General features: G+C 37.8%; 2 protein-coding genes across 2 annotated transcripts in view; one reads left to right on the top strand and one right to left on the bottom strand.

Moving 5' to 3' along the window:
- The window catches only part of LOC140160898 (mothers against decapentaplegic homolog 1-like), a 46,824-nt gene that overhangs the window by 22,181 nt on the left and 11,214 nt on the right, over window positions 1–13,429 (top strand). Inside the window, 4 exon segments of the mRNA XM_072184233.1 lie at window positions 8,926–9,051; window positions 9,054–9,149; window positions 10,039–10,143; window positions 13,051–13,107. Coding sequence (XP_072040334.1) covers window positions 8,926–9,051; window positions 9,054–9,149; window positions 10,039–10,143; window positions 13,051–13,107 — 384 coding nt within the window.
- On the bottom strand, window positions 834–6,312 carry LOC140160899 (uncharacterized). Its single transcript, XM_072184234.1, has 4 exons — window positions 5,999–6,312; window positions 5,712–5,825; window positions 4,661–4,963; window positions 834–4,379 (listed from the first exon to the last, which is right to left on the bottom strand). The coding sequence occupies exons 1-4, from the start codon at window positions 6,027–6,029 to the stop codon at window positions 1,234–1,236; spliced, it is 3,594 nt and encodes a 1,197-aa protein (XP_072040335.1). The 5' UTR covers window positions 6,030–6,312; the 3' UTR covers window positions 834–1,233.

The raw sequence follows: 13,429 nt of genomic DNA, 5'->3' as shown, positions 1-13,429 counted from the left end.
TATGCAAATAAGGCTAATTAATTACCATTTTTACTCAAAAATGCCTAATTAAATATGCGAAAATGCTCTCCTGGCTTAACGCAAGTACTTATAACCATATAACTTGGCATCAGTTAAGATCATGACTCTATCTGCATATTAAGCTAACAATATTAAAGATATCAGTTTAGCATTATGCAAATTAGGCTGTTTAATCACCCTTTTATGCAAAATTGCCTAATTAAATATGCGTAAATGCTCTCCTGACATAACGCATAAGTACTTAGAGTCATATAAAATGTCACAAATTGAGATCATGACTTTATCTGTAGTTTAAGCTACTGATATCAAAGATTGCTCATCAATATTATGCAAATTATACCAATCAATTACCTTGATTAATTATGCATAAATGTCTGTGTAGTCTCTTTTGACATCACACACAAATGATTTCAGTCATGAAATGTGTTTGAACTTCGAAACAATATTGAGGCACAAAATCTTTGGTTCAATTGTTTATAAACCTATCTTGAAAACAAAATTAATTATCATAAAATAATTGAAATTATTTCCATGATTACATTAATTAATAATGTTTGAAGTAAATACACATTTCCTATGAATAAGGTCATGCTCAAGATAATCCAACAATTTTATGGCGGTTCTCTGCAAATGATGTATAAATGTTGCATTTATCTTGACAACAAATTCATAAGCTAAAATGTATTCACTTTTTACAAAGTTAAGTTACTTAAAACTTTATTCAAAATTAAATAAAGGTACATGGGTACTGAGTCTGCTGACCAAGGAGCAATTTTTTAGTTTGTCTTCATCACTGCCAATAAATTTGTGTCTGTTGTGTTTACTTTCCTTTTCAGGTGCTATGGTAAGTTGCATTAATTTGTTTGTTTCCAATACATTGCTCCTTGTGATTATCAGAATTCTTAAAATTACAGTACACTTGGTTCTTGGATTTTGGATACATGTATCATGCAATAAATTGCAAGTAGATTTGGATCAATTTTACTTATTTCAGATAAAGTACATTTTCAATCATTCAAAAACTGAGCAATAATCACAACTGTACTTATACATGTAGTAAAATTTCACTTTCATTTTGTTTAACCACCTCATAAAGAAATTTAGAAATTAATTAACAATTCATTATTGTTCAGTACTTGATTGGATGTTAAAAACTTGAACCACCTTAAAATAACAAACTTATTCAATTTGTGATATTACTTGTTTGCATTTTTACATGAGATCTAAGGTACCTTCATCCCATTCCTTCTCGAGTGGATAACATAACATTTCCTCGTGTGGAGGTTCATACATAATGGTGTAGAATGTATACACGCCAATGTGCTTTCGATCATCTTGTTCAACTAATTCATCAATATCTTCCTCTGTGGCTTTCCTCAAAACTAATGCCTTGCATTCAAGCATTCCACCTCCTTCAGAGTCGATGAACATGTGACGAATTCGCTTACCAATAATCCTATCACTAGGAAATGGCCCTTTGCGACGCCTCTTTGTTGGAGAAAGCTTTGCCAACAGCCTGCGTTTTAATTCACTTTTTTGCTGGTCTTTGTTTCCTGGAGTTTCACTGGAGTTTGAACTACCAGGCTGCTCTTCCAAGCTCTCCACAGTAGTCATGACCTGCAGGATGATGTTTTTTAGATTATTTTCTAACTGTTCGGCAGTGAGGTGTTTACCTTTGTTGGTAAGATAGAAGAGATCTTTCCTAATTCCGCCTTTATTTGAAGACTTCCAGTGTTTGATCTGGGATATGAGCGCAGCTTCAAGCTTCTTTCCCTTCAAATCAGCCTTCAGTCTGTCTACATCTTGTGCTGAGTTACATAAGAACCCACAAAGCTTCAGGGCATTTGCTGTATTCTCAGCAGCTTGCTTGGTCTGTTGGCGTTGTCTTGCTTCCTTCTTTTCCCTACTCATCCTTAACTTTTCTGCGAGTGTTGACTTGATTCTGGCACTCTTCTGCTGGTAGAGTCTAAGGAATGATGGTCTGTTCTTTCTTGCATCCTCAATGTACCTGCTTCGTTGACTGTCAGTCATGTCGTCAAGATATTTCCTGGTCTTATTTAGACTCCAAAGGAGAATACCCTCAAATGCAACCGTGTTTGCATTTGGCATCTTTCGCCTAAGATAATCCAGACCTGCGAACATACGCTCTGGAGCCAGGTTATCCTTGGGGCATGATGTTGTTTCCTCTCTCAGATGCTCAGCATTGTAGAATTTACCTTCTGGAAGATGATCTTGAAGTTGGCGAATTATACACACATGAAGGTTATGCATGATGACCGAGAGTGCCTGCTTTGTCAGATGCTCAATATTCCCTGACGTCGTCTCATAGAGTGAATGATGTAATTCATTTCTGACAGGTGGGAATTCAGGAAACAAGATGGTGCTATCATTCACAAGTGGTGACGGGTCTATCATCCAGTCTAGGACTTTTTGATGCAGCCTGGTGTAAAACTTATCCGTGTCTAGAATGTGGAGGTCACTCTCGATCATCTGCATAAGTGGTGTTGTTATGTGTTCACATATAATCCCCATCGCTCTCATGCCAGCTAGTATGATGTCGTCTTGCAAGTCCAGTTTCAAGCATTTGATAAACATATTCTCCTCGCGCTTTTGATCAAGAGAGGCGACGAGTGTGGAGAAATGTTGTTTGTGATGGTATGTGGCTGCGGAATTGTGGAATGGTACATTAAATCTGTTGCCTCTGTATGACTGCAGATGTGATTTGGACTGGTTATGGTGTGTGGTGAGGATTGATTTGAAGTCTTCTACCATCCCAGATTTCTCATCGCACTCGGGCCCAAGTAGATTACAGAAGGAACGGACTGTAAGTAGGGTTGCCGATTCCTTTCCTCTGGACCATAGGACCTTTTTTTCACGGCCTAGTTTATTTTCTCCTGCCTCTATTATTTCCCACTCAAAGAGAGCGGAAGCAGCGTATTCTTGCAGATTTAGGACCAAGTGTTTACCGCAATACATATCATTTATTGTCAGCATTTGTTGCTTAACATCATCGTCTATGTCTTCCCAATTCTCTGTAACTTGAGGCAGGGCTTTGGCTCTCCATTTTTCTAGTTTCTCTATATAGGCTTTATTCACAATACACCTGTCCGTCATTGTATTCTTAATTTTTGCGAGAAGTTGCAGAGTGTGACCCTGGTCCTTGTTGATATTGAGCGTGTTGAGTTCATCTAACGTTTCTTCTGTTTCTTGAAGTAGACTCTCTGCACTTTCTGTGTGGATGTCATGTAGACACATGCCCACTGTCCCATCATCTGTCGATGCCATAAAAGTGGTGTACCCTTTCCGCTTTTTGGTAGTGCCATCAACTTGGAGAGTAACATGGTCTGAGGCCTCTATTTTTGCACGTGCTGATTCCTTACTAAGCATAGCTTGCTCGATGCTAAGGTACCGTATGAGTGTGGGTTTGGGTAACCGTCCAACATTCATTTTCCCTACATCTCGCAAGACGATGCGGATAATATCTGACACATTGTTACTACTGACTCCACGTGCTATCAATTCAAAGCATACCAACCTTATATCATTGGTGTATTTTCCACCTTCAAAACTTACAATTTCTTTGTCCTCCATTATGTGGTCTAATTGACATTTCAGATCATCATTTTCTAGCTCTAACAATTGTACTTGTTTTTTTAGTTCTTTTTGTGCAGATTTACTTTTCTCTGCACTTTTCTTGAAGTGAATTCTAGAGTCCCCTTTTCGTTTTTTATCTTTCTGCAGAGTCTTAATTTTCTTTTCAAGTTGTTGTATCCTTTTGTTCAACTTCTGGTTTTCTTTGTGCGAGTCTTCAAGTTCCTGCTCTCGACGTTCCAATCGTCTCACTACATTTCTTCTTTGCAAAGTACTGACTTGCTTTTTGAGTTCTTTGTTTATTTGATTAGCATGCTCAAGTGCCTTTTCAACCTTTACACGGTCTCTGTTTGACTCATCATGTTGCAGCACTTCTTCTTGCAGGAGGTCAGTTAGGTACTCCATACAGTCTCCCATATGATTGAAAGTTTCTTCAGAGATGAAATCTGGATAAAACTCCAAATCACTGTCATCATCGTAACCTTCATCGTCACTCTCTTCATCTTGGCGTTGAGGCTTTGGGACAGGAACTGTGTAAATAGAACTTAGAAACTCGCTCAGTTCCTCCTTACGTAAGCTTTGACGTTTCTTGTTGACATTTTTCCAACTGCTTTCAATGGTGCCTAAAGGTGTATTTGTATGGAAAATGTTGGGCCACCACACATCTGTAACGACTTGCCATGTCGCATTCATTTTCTCTCGATACCTGAGTAACTCAATAACCACTGCATTGGTAACACTCACAGCACTTGGTGTATAAGATGATCCTGCAGAAAAATAAAAACAAACCCTTTCATTTTTAGTATTGATTTTTGATAACATAATCATACTTTCACCTGCTTTATTTATTTATTTATTTATTTATTTTTTTTTTTTTTAATTGTCCACATTCAATGTTCAAGCTGTTGTGTGGTTCATTTGTAGCTTCAAAACCTGTGGAATGGAACTGACGCAGGGATATTCAAGTGAAAATGAAAAAAAAAAAAAAAAAAAAAAAAAAAAAAACACCAAAAAAAAAAAGAAAAAAAGAAGAAAAAAACACACAAACCTTCCAGAAGTAAGGTAGGAGTGATGCCGATTTGCTTGCAGTGTGGGCCTATTTCATTCTCGGGTGTTTTGGAGACTGCAAGACCAGGGACTTCCTCAGCGAGAATCATCAAGTTGCCACTCGTCTGTGCTTGAAGAACTCTTCGCTGTACCTTTGCTAGCATCCCAGTAAGGCGAGATGGCATCTTCAACTTCAGAGCATCAAAGACAGGTGGAAAAAGGTCTTTGTAGGTTTGATTTGAAGCAACTATGCGACAGCGAATTGCCTCCAACAAAGCTCCACATGGTTTTCCATTCCAGTGATCTGCACAGGGAGAAGACAATTGAAAATTAATTTGGGAAAAATCCATCTTTATCTAAACACAAACCAACATCATCTTTTGTTTTATCATAAAATGTAGGAACAAGCAAACAAAGAAACAAACAAATAAATAAATAAATAAATGTGCAATCCCAACACTTATCAGAAAATGTTGGAACAAACAAATAAATAAATAAATAAATAAATAAGCAATCCCAACACTTATCAGAAAATGTAGGAACAAGCAAACAAATAAATAAATAAATAAATAAATAAGAAAAAAAAATAAACAAACAAATAAACAAACAAACAAACAAACAAATAAATGCTAATCCCAACACTCAACATAGGCATAATTAATATTTTTTACAACTCAAGACTACTTTTGACACTCAAAATCGCTTACTTTTTTTTTTTATTCATTTAAAATAATTTTTGATGGAATTTAATCAGCTAATTCAATATTCACCCAATATTACGTAAGGAGGGCGATAGATAAACGGAACAGCCAGGCAGAATGTCAATCTGCTACGCCATTGGTCAATTCATTCATAAAATCATCACGTGACCCGTATTTTATGTTTACACGGTATTTACATTCTCTTCACACACGCCCTGGTATTCTTAATTTTTCTCGCATTACTTGACTTTCGTCCCACATTTTGTAACCAAAAACTCGCTTAATCATGAATATTTTAATATTTTATATTAAAGTAATATCATATTTATTGAATTATGGAAAAATAATTACCTGGAACTATCAATTCTGTCAGTAATGCGTCTAATTCTTCAGAAGACCATCCCGATAAATGCTCAACTTCGGCAGTGAATGCGTGATCGTGTTCATCGGTCCGTTCGTCCGGCTCTGAAAATTACAACACGGAAATGGTCAAGTTTATCGCCAAATTTCGATGCGTGCATGGCATCAAAATATCACAATCGTTATACCAAATTAATCTTGAAAGTCCATATTTTTATGTTTATGTATCGAAATTTTCATATTTATCGTATTTAAGGATGAAAATGAAGGTTGTTTACCTGTTCTTCGAACTCCACTTCTGGTGGCCATATTGGAAAATTTCGAACGACAGGCAGTATATTTCCGGGCTTCCCCTTTCCAAAAATATCATTTTTCAGGTCATAGGTCGCGAGACACGTCACGGAATCGTCCAAAGAAATCAGTGACAGGGGTGAGGTTTGTGTTCCAATGCTTTTATAATGCGCCGGGAGGGGCGCCTCCGGTGAGAAATCGCCCATTCACCGTACGAATGCTTGGGATTAAAATCACGATAACTCGCTTATTTTTCATGCAAATCAAAAAATTAAAAAAGGTGAATGTTGGGGAAACTTTGAATTTTACGGATATCAACTTTATTTTAATATTTAATGCATTCATTTTGCACCACGCCGATCGACAAACACACCTATTTTCATGTACAAATTGCTGCGTCATGCAGTGTGTGTGTGTGTTCATGCACGGCTCACTGAGTCAGCTGAAAGTTTGTGTGAGGTGCTTGCGGTGCCTACTAACAGGCTTCATATACCCAGGGAACCCGTGGCTACAGACCAGTGACCTTCTGCGTGGCATGCTCGGGTCCAAGGTTCGATTCCCAGGGGGTACCAAGTGACTTCTTTGTTCATCTTCTATCCTTTTTTGTTTCTTCTTTCACTTCCATGAAAAAACCATGGGTAGGGTCAGGACCATGTCTTACACAGGGGGTGTATGGATTTCAACTGGAATAGCTCATTTGATATAACCAGGAAGCTGGGATTGGAACTATGCATTGGATTTGTCTGTGATTGGCAGATTGTTAGTGAATTTTGTATTATATTACAACTAGGGATATTTGCATAGTCTTTGGTCTTTTTATCCGACTGGTTATGATGCATGGATCCATGGTAAAAGCAATATACTGGATGAGTCACCAACTGTATGGGATGCAATGACTAAAATTGGCACAGAGTGGCCTCCAGCTATACTGTGAAATGATCACGGTGCAGTATGGATGAAAAACAGAATTGCAAGCGCTCTATAATGGTGTAGGATAAATAAATAGAAAAAAGGTTGAGTTGTTGTGTTGGGTCCCTGGGGCTTGTGGGTCATGATGTCCCATTGGCTGCATTTGATGGTATTCAATGAGTGTAGCCAATAGCATAGGTGGAGAGAGGAGATTACGGAATGAGACTTGGTGATCAATTAAGAAAATGGAACCACGATAGAATTAATGATATCTGACATGATCAAGTGGAATAAGTCAGATGGACTGTTTTTGAGATACAGGCAAAACAAGTGTTCAAATTCTTTTGTTTTCTATTGTTTCCAGCCATTGATAAATTGCTCTTAACTTTGTAACCAGATGTCGATTTTGATAGGGGTTTGCTTCAAAATGTAGCATTCGTAAACTGCCAGAAAATGATGTAAAAAACTTCTAATTGAAAATTGCCGACATGCGACTCACTCCCTTAGATCATATCACATGCATAGTGAATTAAAATTTAGCTTGATGGCATGGAACTTACTATGGCTATCAGCTCAAGATCTTATTGTTGTTAATGAGGTCCATTCAATTTAAAGTAATTGGCATACAATTTTTAATTTGATATAGGCCCTATATGGTTTTTTTTAATGGATTTGGAGAGTCCCTGGACATAATGCCAACTTGCCAAGTGCTGCTATCAACAACAACAACAAAAATTGGAAAAATATTTTTTTTAAAGAAAATATTTTTTTTCTTTCAATTTTTCTATTTTTTTGCTGATTTGACCTACATAGCCGCTTTCGCCAAACGTTTGACAAACATTTAGCGATCAAAACGCTTGCCAAGCGTTACGGGCGTTCTGAAAATGTTTGACAAACGTTTGTGCTCGGCAATTGTTTGACAAACGTTTGGCGAAAACGGCTGTGTAGAGCAATAGTACTGCAATCATCCATGATTGATTTTTAAAAAATTGGAAAAAAATTACCAAAAACAAAAACGCATTTGGAGCCAAAATAAGCAAATTGCGCATAAATTATACAATGGCGTATTCCTAGTAGCCCTACATGTAGGTATAATCAACACGAGTTGGATGATGATTTTGGAGATCTGTGAATTTGTTGTCTGGAGGTAGGAGATTGGGGCGTTATCATTCGCCATTCCAAGAAAGTGGGTCACAATAGGTGACCTTGAACCAAGTGCATGTACCTCAATCATCACATGGGCAAAATGGAGAGGTCCTGGTTTAAGGTTTCATTTCTACCAAGTCTGTCTGACTCCATGTCAATATTGATGAAGTCAACCAGCCTCCTGGTACAAATATTGAACATGTTGAATGCCTGAGCAGCGAGCATGCAACTTTGTAATGTTGCATGATGTTAAATTTGCCTTGTGAAAATGCAATGGTCAAAATTTGACAGAGTGTTATATTTTTTATATATATAGACAACATGGTAACTTGGAGAAATGGAGTGGCATCGTGCTGAATGGAATTGCCAACAAATTACAGCCGAAATCTCTGGTCAAATAATAGAAAAGTTAGCGAATTTTTCTCTTTAATAACCATTGGTTTCTATGGGACAGGAAACTACATGGAGTCATGAGAGCCATTGATGAAAAGTGGCCCACTATTTGTCTTAACCATTGGTTTCTATGGGACAGGAAACTACATGGAGTCATGAGAGCCATTGATGAAAAGTGGCCCACTATTTGTCTTAACCATTGGTTTCTATGGGACAGGAAACTACATGGAGTCATGAGAGCCACTGATAAAAAGTGGCCCACTATTTTTATTGGTTTCTATGGGACAGGAAATTGCAGGTTTAGCAACCCTGGTCTGCTAAGGAGAGGTCTGTTAAAGGAGAGGGAGAAAGATATTTAAAAGTAAAATTCCCAATACAACCCTGCTCGAATATAATACACTTAATTGTTTAATACTATTATACTAATAAAGAGATTTCTGTTCTCATCTGCTATTTTGTTCCACAGTTCTTCCGCCAGTGCTTGTCCCACGACACAGTGAATCAGTCCCATCACACAGTTTGTTGCCGTATCGCAGTCTACCAGAGCCTGCATACCCACACAATGCCACCTACCCACAGAGCTTTCAGAACAGTCCCACGGACCAGGATCTGTTCACCCGGGCTCCCCTGGATCACAGCAGCCACATTCTCCTGCTAGTTCAGGTCCAAGCAGTCCTTACGGTTTGCCTGGTAAGTCAATCGCAGACTATGTAGTCAATAAACACATGTAAAGAATTCAATTTTGCTACATTGGAACAAATTGTGCATCATTAAAGTTTATAGATATTTTCTGTAATCCACATATTCAACAACTCTTCCTATATCTTTGTACAGTTAAATGGTGATGAGCAACAGCTGTGAATTATGATTGAATACCTAAATCTATACTACATGAAAGCTGACATGATGACACATTACTTAATATCCTTGCCTATCAGTTCTATTTTGAGACCAACGCCATGTTTGGATTGGCAAAACACTTGTTATCTGTGAGTGTTGGTTTGGCAAAACACTTGTTATCTGTGAGTGTTGGTGACAGAAAGTAATTTCCTATTTGCAGGATGTTCCAGTGCTCATTTAATACATCTGATTGTTACTATGTAGTTTTTCGAAACTGTGTAGATTTGTATAGCAGCTTTTAAAGTTATCATCATGATCATAAACTCTTTTCATCAGGGTTCAACACAGTACCATCATCAGTTTGTACTGTCTGCAATGATCTAAAATCAAATGAATTACCCGCTAGGTTCAATTTGTATAAAGGTACATGTAGGATGTATGAGCGTTCCAGGATTTCAAAATGATCCCCTATTTCACGGGGAATCAAGGACATTTGACATTTGAAAGATTGTACTACTATAGTCCAACCATGGTTGCGTGCAGTCACTCGTTACCCATACCATGGTTTGACCATCTTTACTTGGTAAAAATATGCACGTCTGACCGTGGTCATAGATTGATTATGTTTGATATGATTCTGAAAAGTATGATTTACAGCAATGCAAATTATATGTTACTTTTGGAATCATTAGTATCTATAACTACATGTACTTATATGATAATTTATCTCAACATACAGCTGACACTCCACCTCCTGCATACATGCCACCTGACCAAGAGGGTGGGGATGCGATGGAAACAAATCATAACAATGGTCCTCCTACCACCAACATCAACTTGCAAGGTATGATGGGTTCTTTATGTTTGCATGGCTTTGTCAATAGATTAATTGGTTGATTTCAGCAATGTGTTGTTCCTTTTAAAATCCATCCCTATGGAAGACATGACCTTAATCTCCCACACACAGAGGGTGGGGAAGATTTCAAATGGAGTAATCCATTCAGGTAACCCTGTTTTTGAAATTCACACTCCCTGTGTGGAACATTATGGTCATGTCTAGGGAATATGGATTTCAAATGGTGTAGCCCAAGAAGGACATTTTAGGAGATTCTCTTCATCACTGGGTGGTATGGGAACATGATTGGGATGTGTGCCTACATGTACTTTCCTTTTTGTATGTTAAATTGGGGAAAGATTCCTGCCTCTCTGCAGATCCCTTACAGTCCTATAGATGCCAATCTTTTTCCAAACATCAAAATACATGTTTATTTTAGCAGTAAATTTCACCACCATAACAATTTTAAAAGAAGAAAATGAGTAGAAATTTTTGTTAGGCAATCAATCAAACCATACAAGTTTGTTACTCTACCAGAACTTTTGCCAACAGGAGCTCTACAAATAGAACTGTCAGTTTCCTGTCTGTCTTTTGTGAGCCAAGATTGAATTGGCTATTCAAATTGAAATCCATACACCCCCTATGGAAGACATGACCTTAATATCCCACACAGGGAGTGCGGATTTCAACTAGGTTACCTGAAAGTGACTCCATTTGAAATGTACACCCGTGTGTGGAAGATTAGGGTTACGTCTTCCATATAGGTGATTATGGATTTCAACTGGAATAGCCCAATATAGAAGCAAATAAGAATCTCCATTATAGCCATCTTCCTGGAGAAATTGTGGGATATGCTTTTACGACGGGAATTCATAACAATTAGTGGGTTTTTAGCGGGTTTGCCGTCGTACAAGTTTAGAACTGTCAAGCTTTCGTCAGGAGTAGCTCTGACTTCTTCAGGACAAAGTACCTAAGAATGAGACATGTAGACCGCCCCTTGTCTACTGATGACTCTGACAAGAGTCGTTCACTGAAGACTGCCCCTTGTCAACAGAGAACAAGCAGATCTCGCCTATCTGCTAGTTCTCTGTAGACAAGGGGCAGTCTTCAGTGAACGGCTCTTTTCAGAGCCACCAAAACCTTTATATTAGCGCAATAGGGCAAGGTGGTGATCTGAGCAATCGCCTAAAATGTTCATCTTTGTTTGCAATCTCTTTTAAATTCTTTGCTACCTGATGATGTGTAGGTAGGTTTGTTCTAGATATAACATACAATTTTAATCAAGTTTTATGTAGTTCGAATGTCAATTTCATTATTTTTTATTTTGAGTTCCATTTAACTTAAACTTGATGTTAGTGTACACTATTATAGAGGGTAAATTTCAAATTGATTGAAGTACATTATAGTTTTGTAAATATTTTGTGAAATGTTTCATATTGAATGAATGGCATAACTGCATATGAGTTCATAGTTTTGAGTTATCAAGTATGTTTGTGTGCTTGTACTATACAAATGAAGCATCAGTCAGCTTTACGAATTATAGATTTATTTTGAAAACTTGTGCAACCAGCAGGACTGATGCGCTGTCTGTATAGTTTGATGTTATGAGATAATAAAATAATTGATACAGTTTACAATGTACTATGCCACTGTAATGCCCATATCATACCGGACAATCACCAGGAGCATACCATTTTTTGTGACATAACCTCTGTTGCTTACCAGAAAGGCGATTGCCAATATCTAATCGATAAGTCGCTAGCAATGCCGTAACGTCAAATTACAACGAGTTTACATGAAGGCAACTTTATTGCTACATGTATGTCGCCTGCCATGACTGAAGACTGCATGGTAGTGACTCTGCAAGTGCAAGCGCTACCAACTTTTGATCACTGGCAATTTTTGAAGCTCACACTGCGATTGGTAGTATGATATGGCCTTAATAGCACATAGTTACATGTAACTATCATTATGTATACAAAAAATATATTATCTAACATTTTAAGATAATTCACACATTTGAATCACACTTTCCTTTTTGTCTGAAGGGAAACCTCTCGGCAATGTTTGGATGTTATCAGAGTATGACACATCTTTCTGTGAATACAACTCTGAGCACTTATTTTACGGACTTTCACAAACATGAGACAGCCATTTTGAAAGATCGTAAAATCCAATTGAAAAAATAAACAAGCATAAAAAAGAATGATATGGTCTTCTGTTGCCCCCATAACATTAATCAATGTGTGGCGCCCTAATCATCTTAAAGGCATAGTTCATGCAAATCGTGAATACAGATTATAGTCCATTTGGCTTCCTCGAGAGAGTGACCTCAGTACTACGACTCATAATCGGAAGGTTGAGGGTTCGAGCCCCGGCAACGCCATCGTGTTGTGCCCTTGAGTAAGGCACTTTATCTCGATTACTTCTCTCCACCCAGGTGTGAAATGGGGAGCTGTTATGAATACTGTCCATTGGCGCCGCCTAAAGGTATGAGCATGCCTTGGGCATTGTATGGCAGCTGACATATTCTAACAACGGCGGAATAAATGTAAAGCGCTTTGGTACATGTTCACATGTGAAAGGCGCTATATAAATACCAACATTTATTTATTTACTTTGTTAGAGTTACTTTGTGAGTGTACAGCTGTACCATTATTGATCGCTCATGTAAACATGCCAGTTCTTTGTGTCTACTCATGATTTAGTACATTTGTACTATATGCACTTGAGCTCGCACTGACATCATTCTCTGGAGGAAGCCAAACAGACTTCAATAGTGAACTATACCTTTAGAAATTTAGGCAGGGCTCAAAATATGATGGAGACAATCACCCTTACCACCTGTATATTGTAAGCCATGTTCCTAGTGTGTACATATATGGATGACTGTGAGCACAATTTCAATTCCTGCAGGACGCAAGGCAGGAGACTCGGGAACTGCATGTGGACAAATTACTTTCAATAGTAAAAGTAAGACAATGATCATTATTTTATGACCACCCCTCTTTTTCTCTGCTGAGCTCCCTCCGTAACCTCCCACATATTAGATTGGTGGTAGCGGTGGCATGGGGAGAGGGGAAGACTACTGCTTTTAATGATGTCATTGATATCAGCTGATATTAATCCCAAAATAGCACATGCTTATTAAATGCATGGGACTTGAAAATAATTAACTCTGCATTTGGGGCCCGAGACATACATTATATGCTGTGCCTGCAGTTGCTGTCTCTAGTCATAAAGTGTAAAACTAATGTTTGTTTTTATTTCTAAACAGGCATGTTTTAATATAATG

This window comes from Amphiura filiformis, chromosome 9, assembly GCF_039555335.1.
Source record: "Amphiura filiformis chromosome 9, Afil_fr2py, whole genome shotgun sequence".
NCBI lineage: Eukaryota > Metazoa > Echinodermata > Ophiuroidea > Amphilepidida > Amphiuridae > Amphiura > Amphiura filiformis.
This window is presented reverse-complemented; position numbering and strand designations above follow the sequence as displayed.

Bases quoted from the DNA above. Each gene is read 5' to 3' on its own strand.
- LOC140160899 (XM_072184234.1), bottom strand. From the start codon at position 6,029: ATGGCCACCAGAAGTGGAGTTCGAAGAACAG. The intron at 4,964-5,711 runs GTAATTATTTTT...CTCCCTGTGCAG, and splicing joins GACAGAATTGATAGTTCCAG to ATCACTGGAATGGAAAACCA. The intron at 4,380-4,660 runs GTTTGTGTGTTT...ATTTTTCTGCAG, and splicing joins TCCTACCTTACTTCTGGAAG to GATCATCTTATACACCAAGT.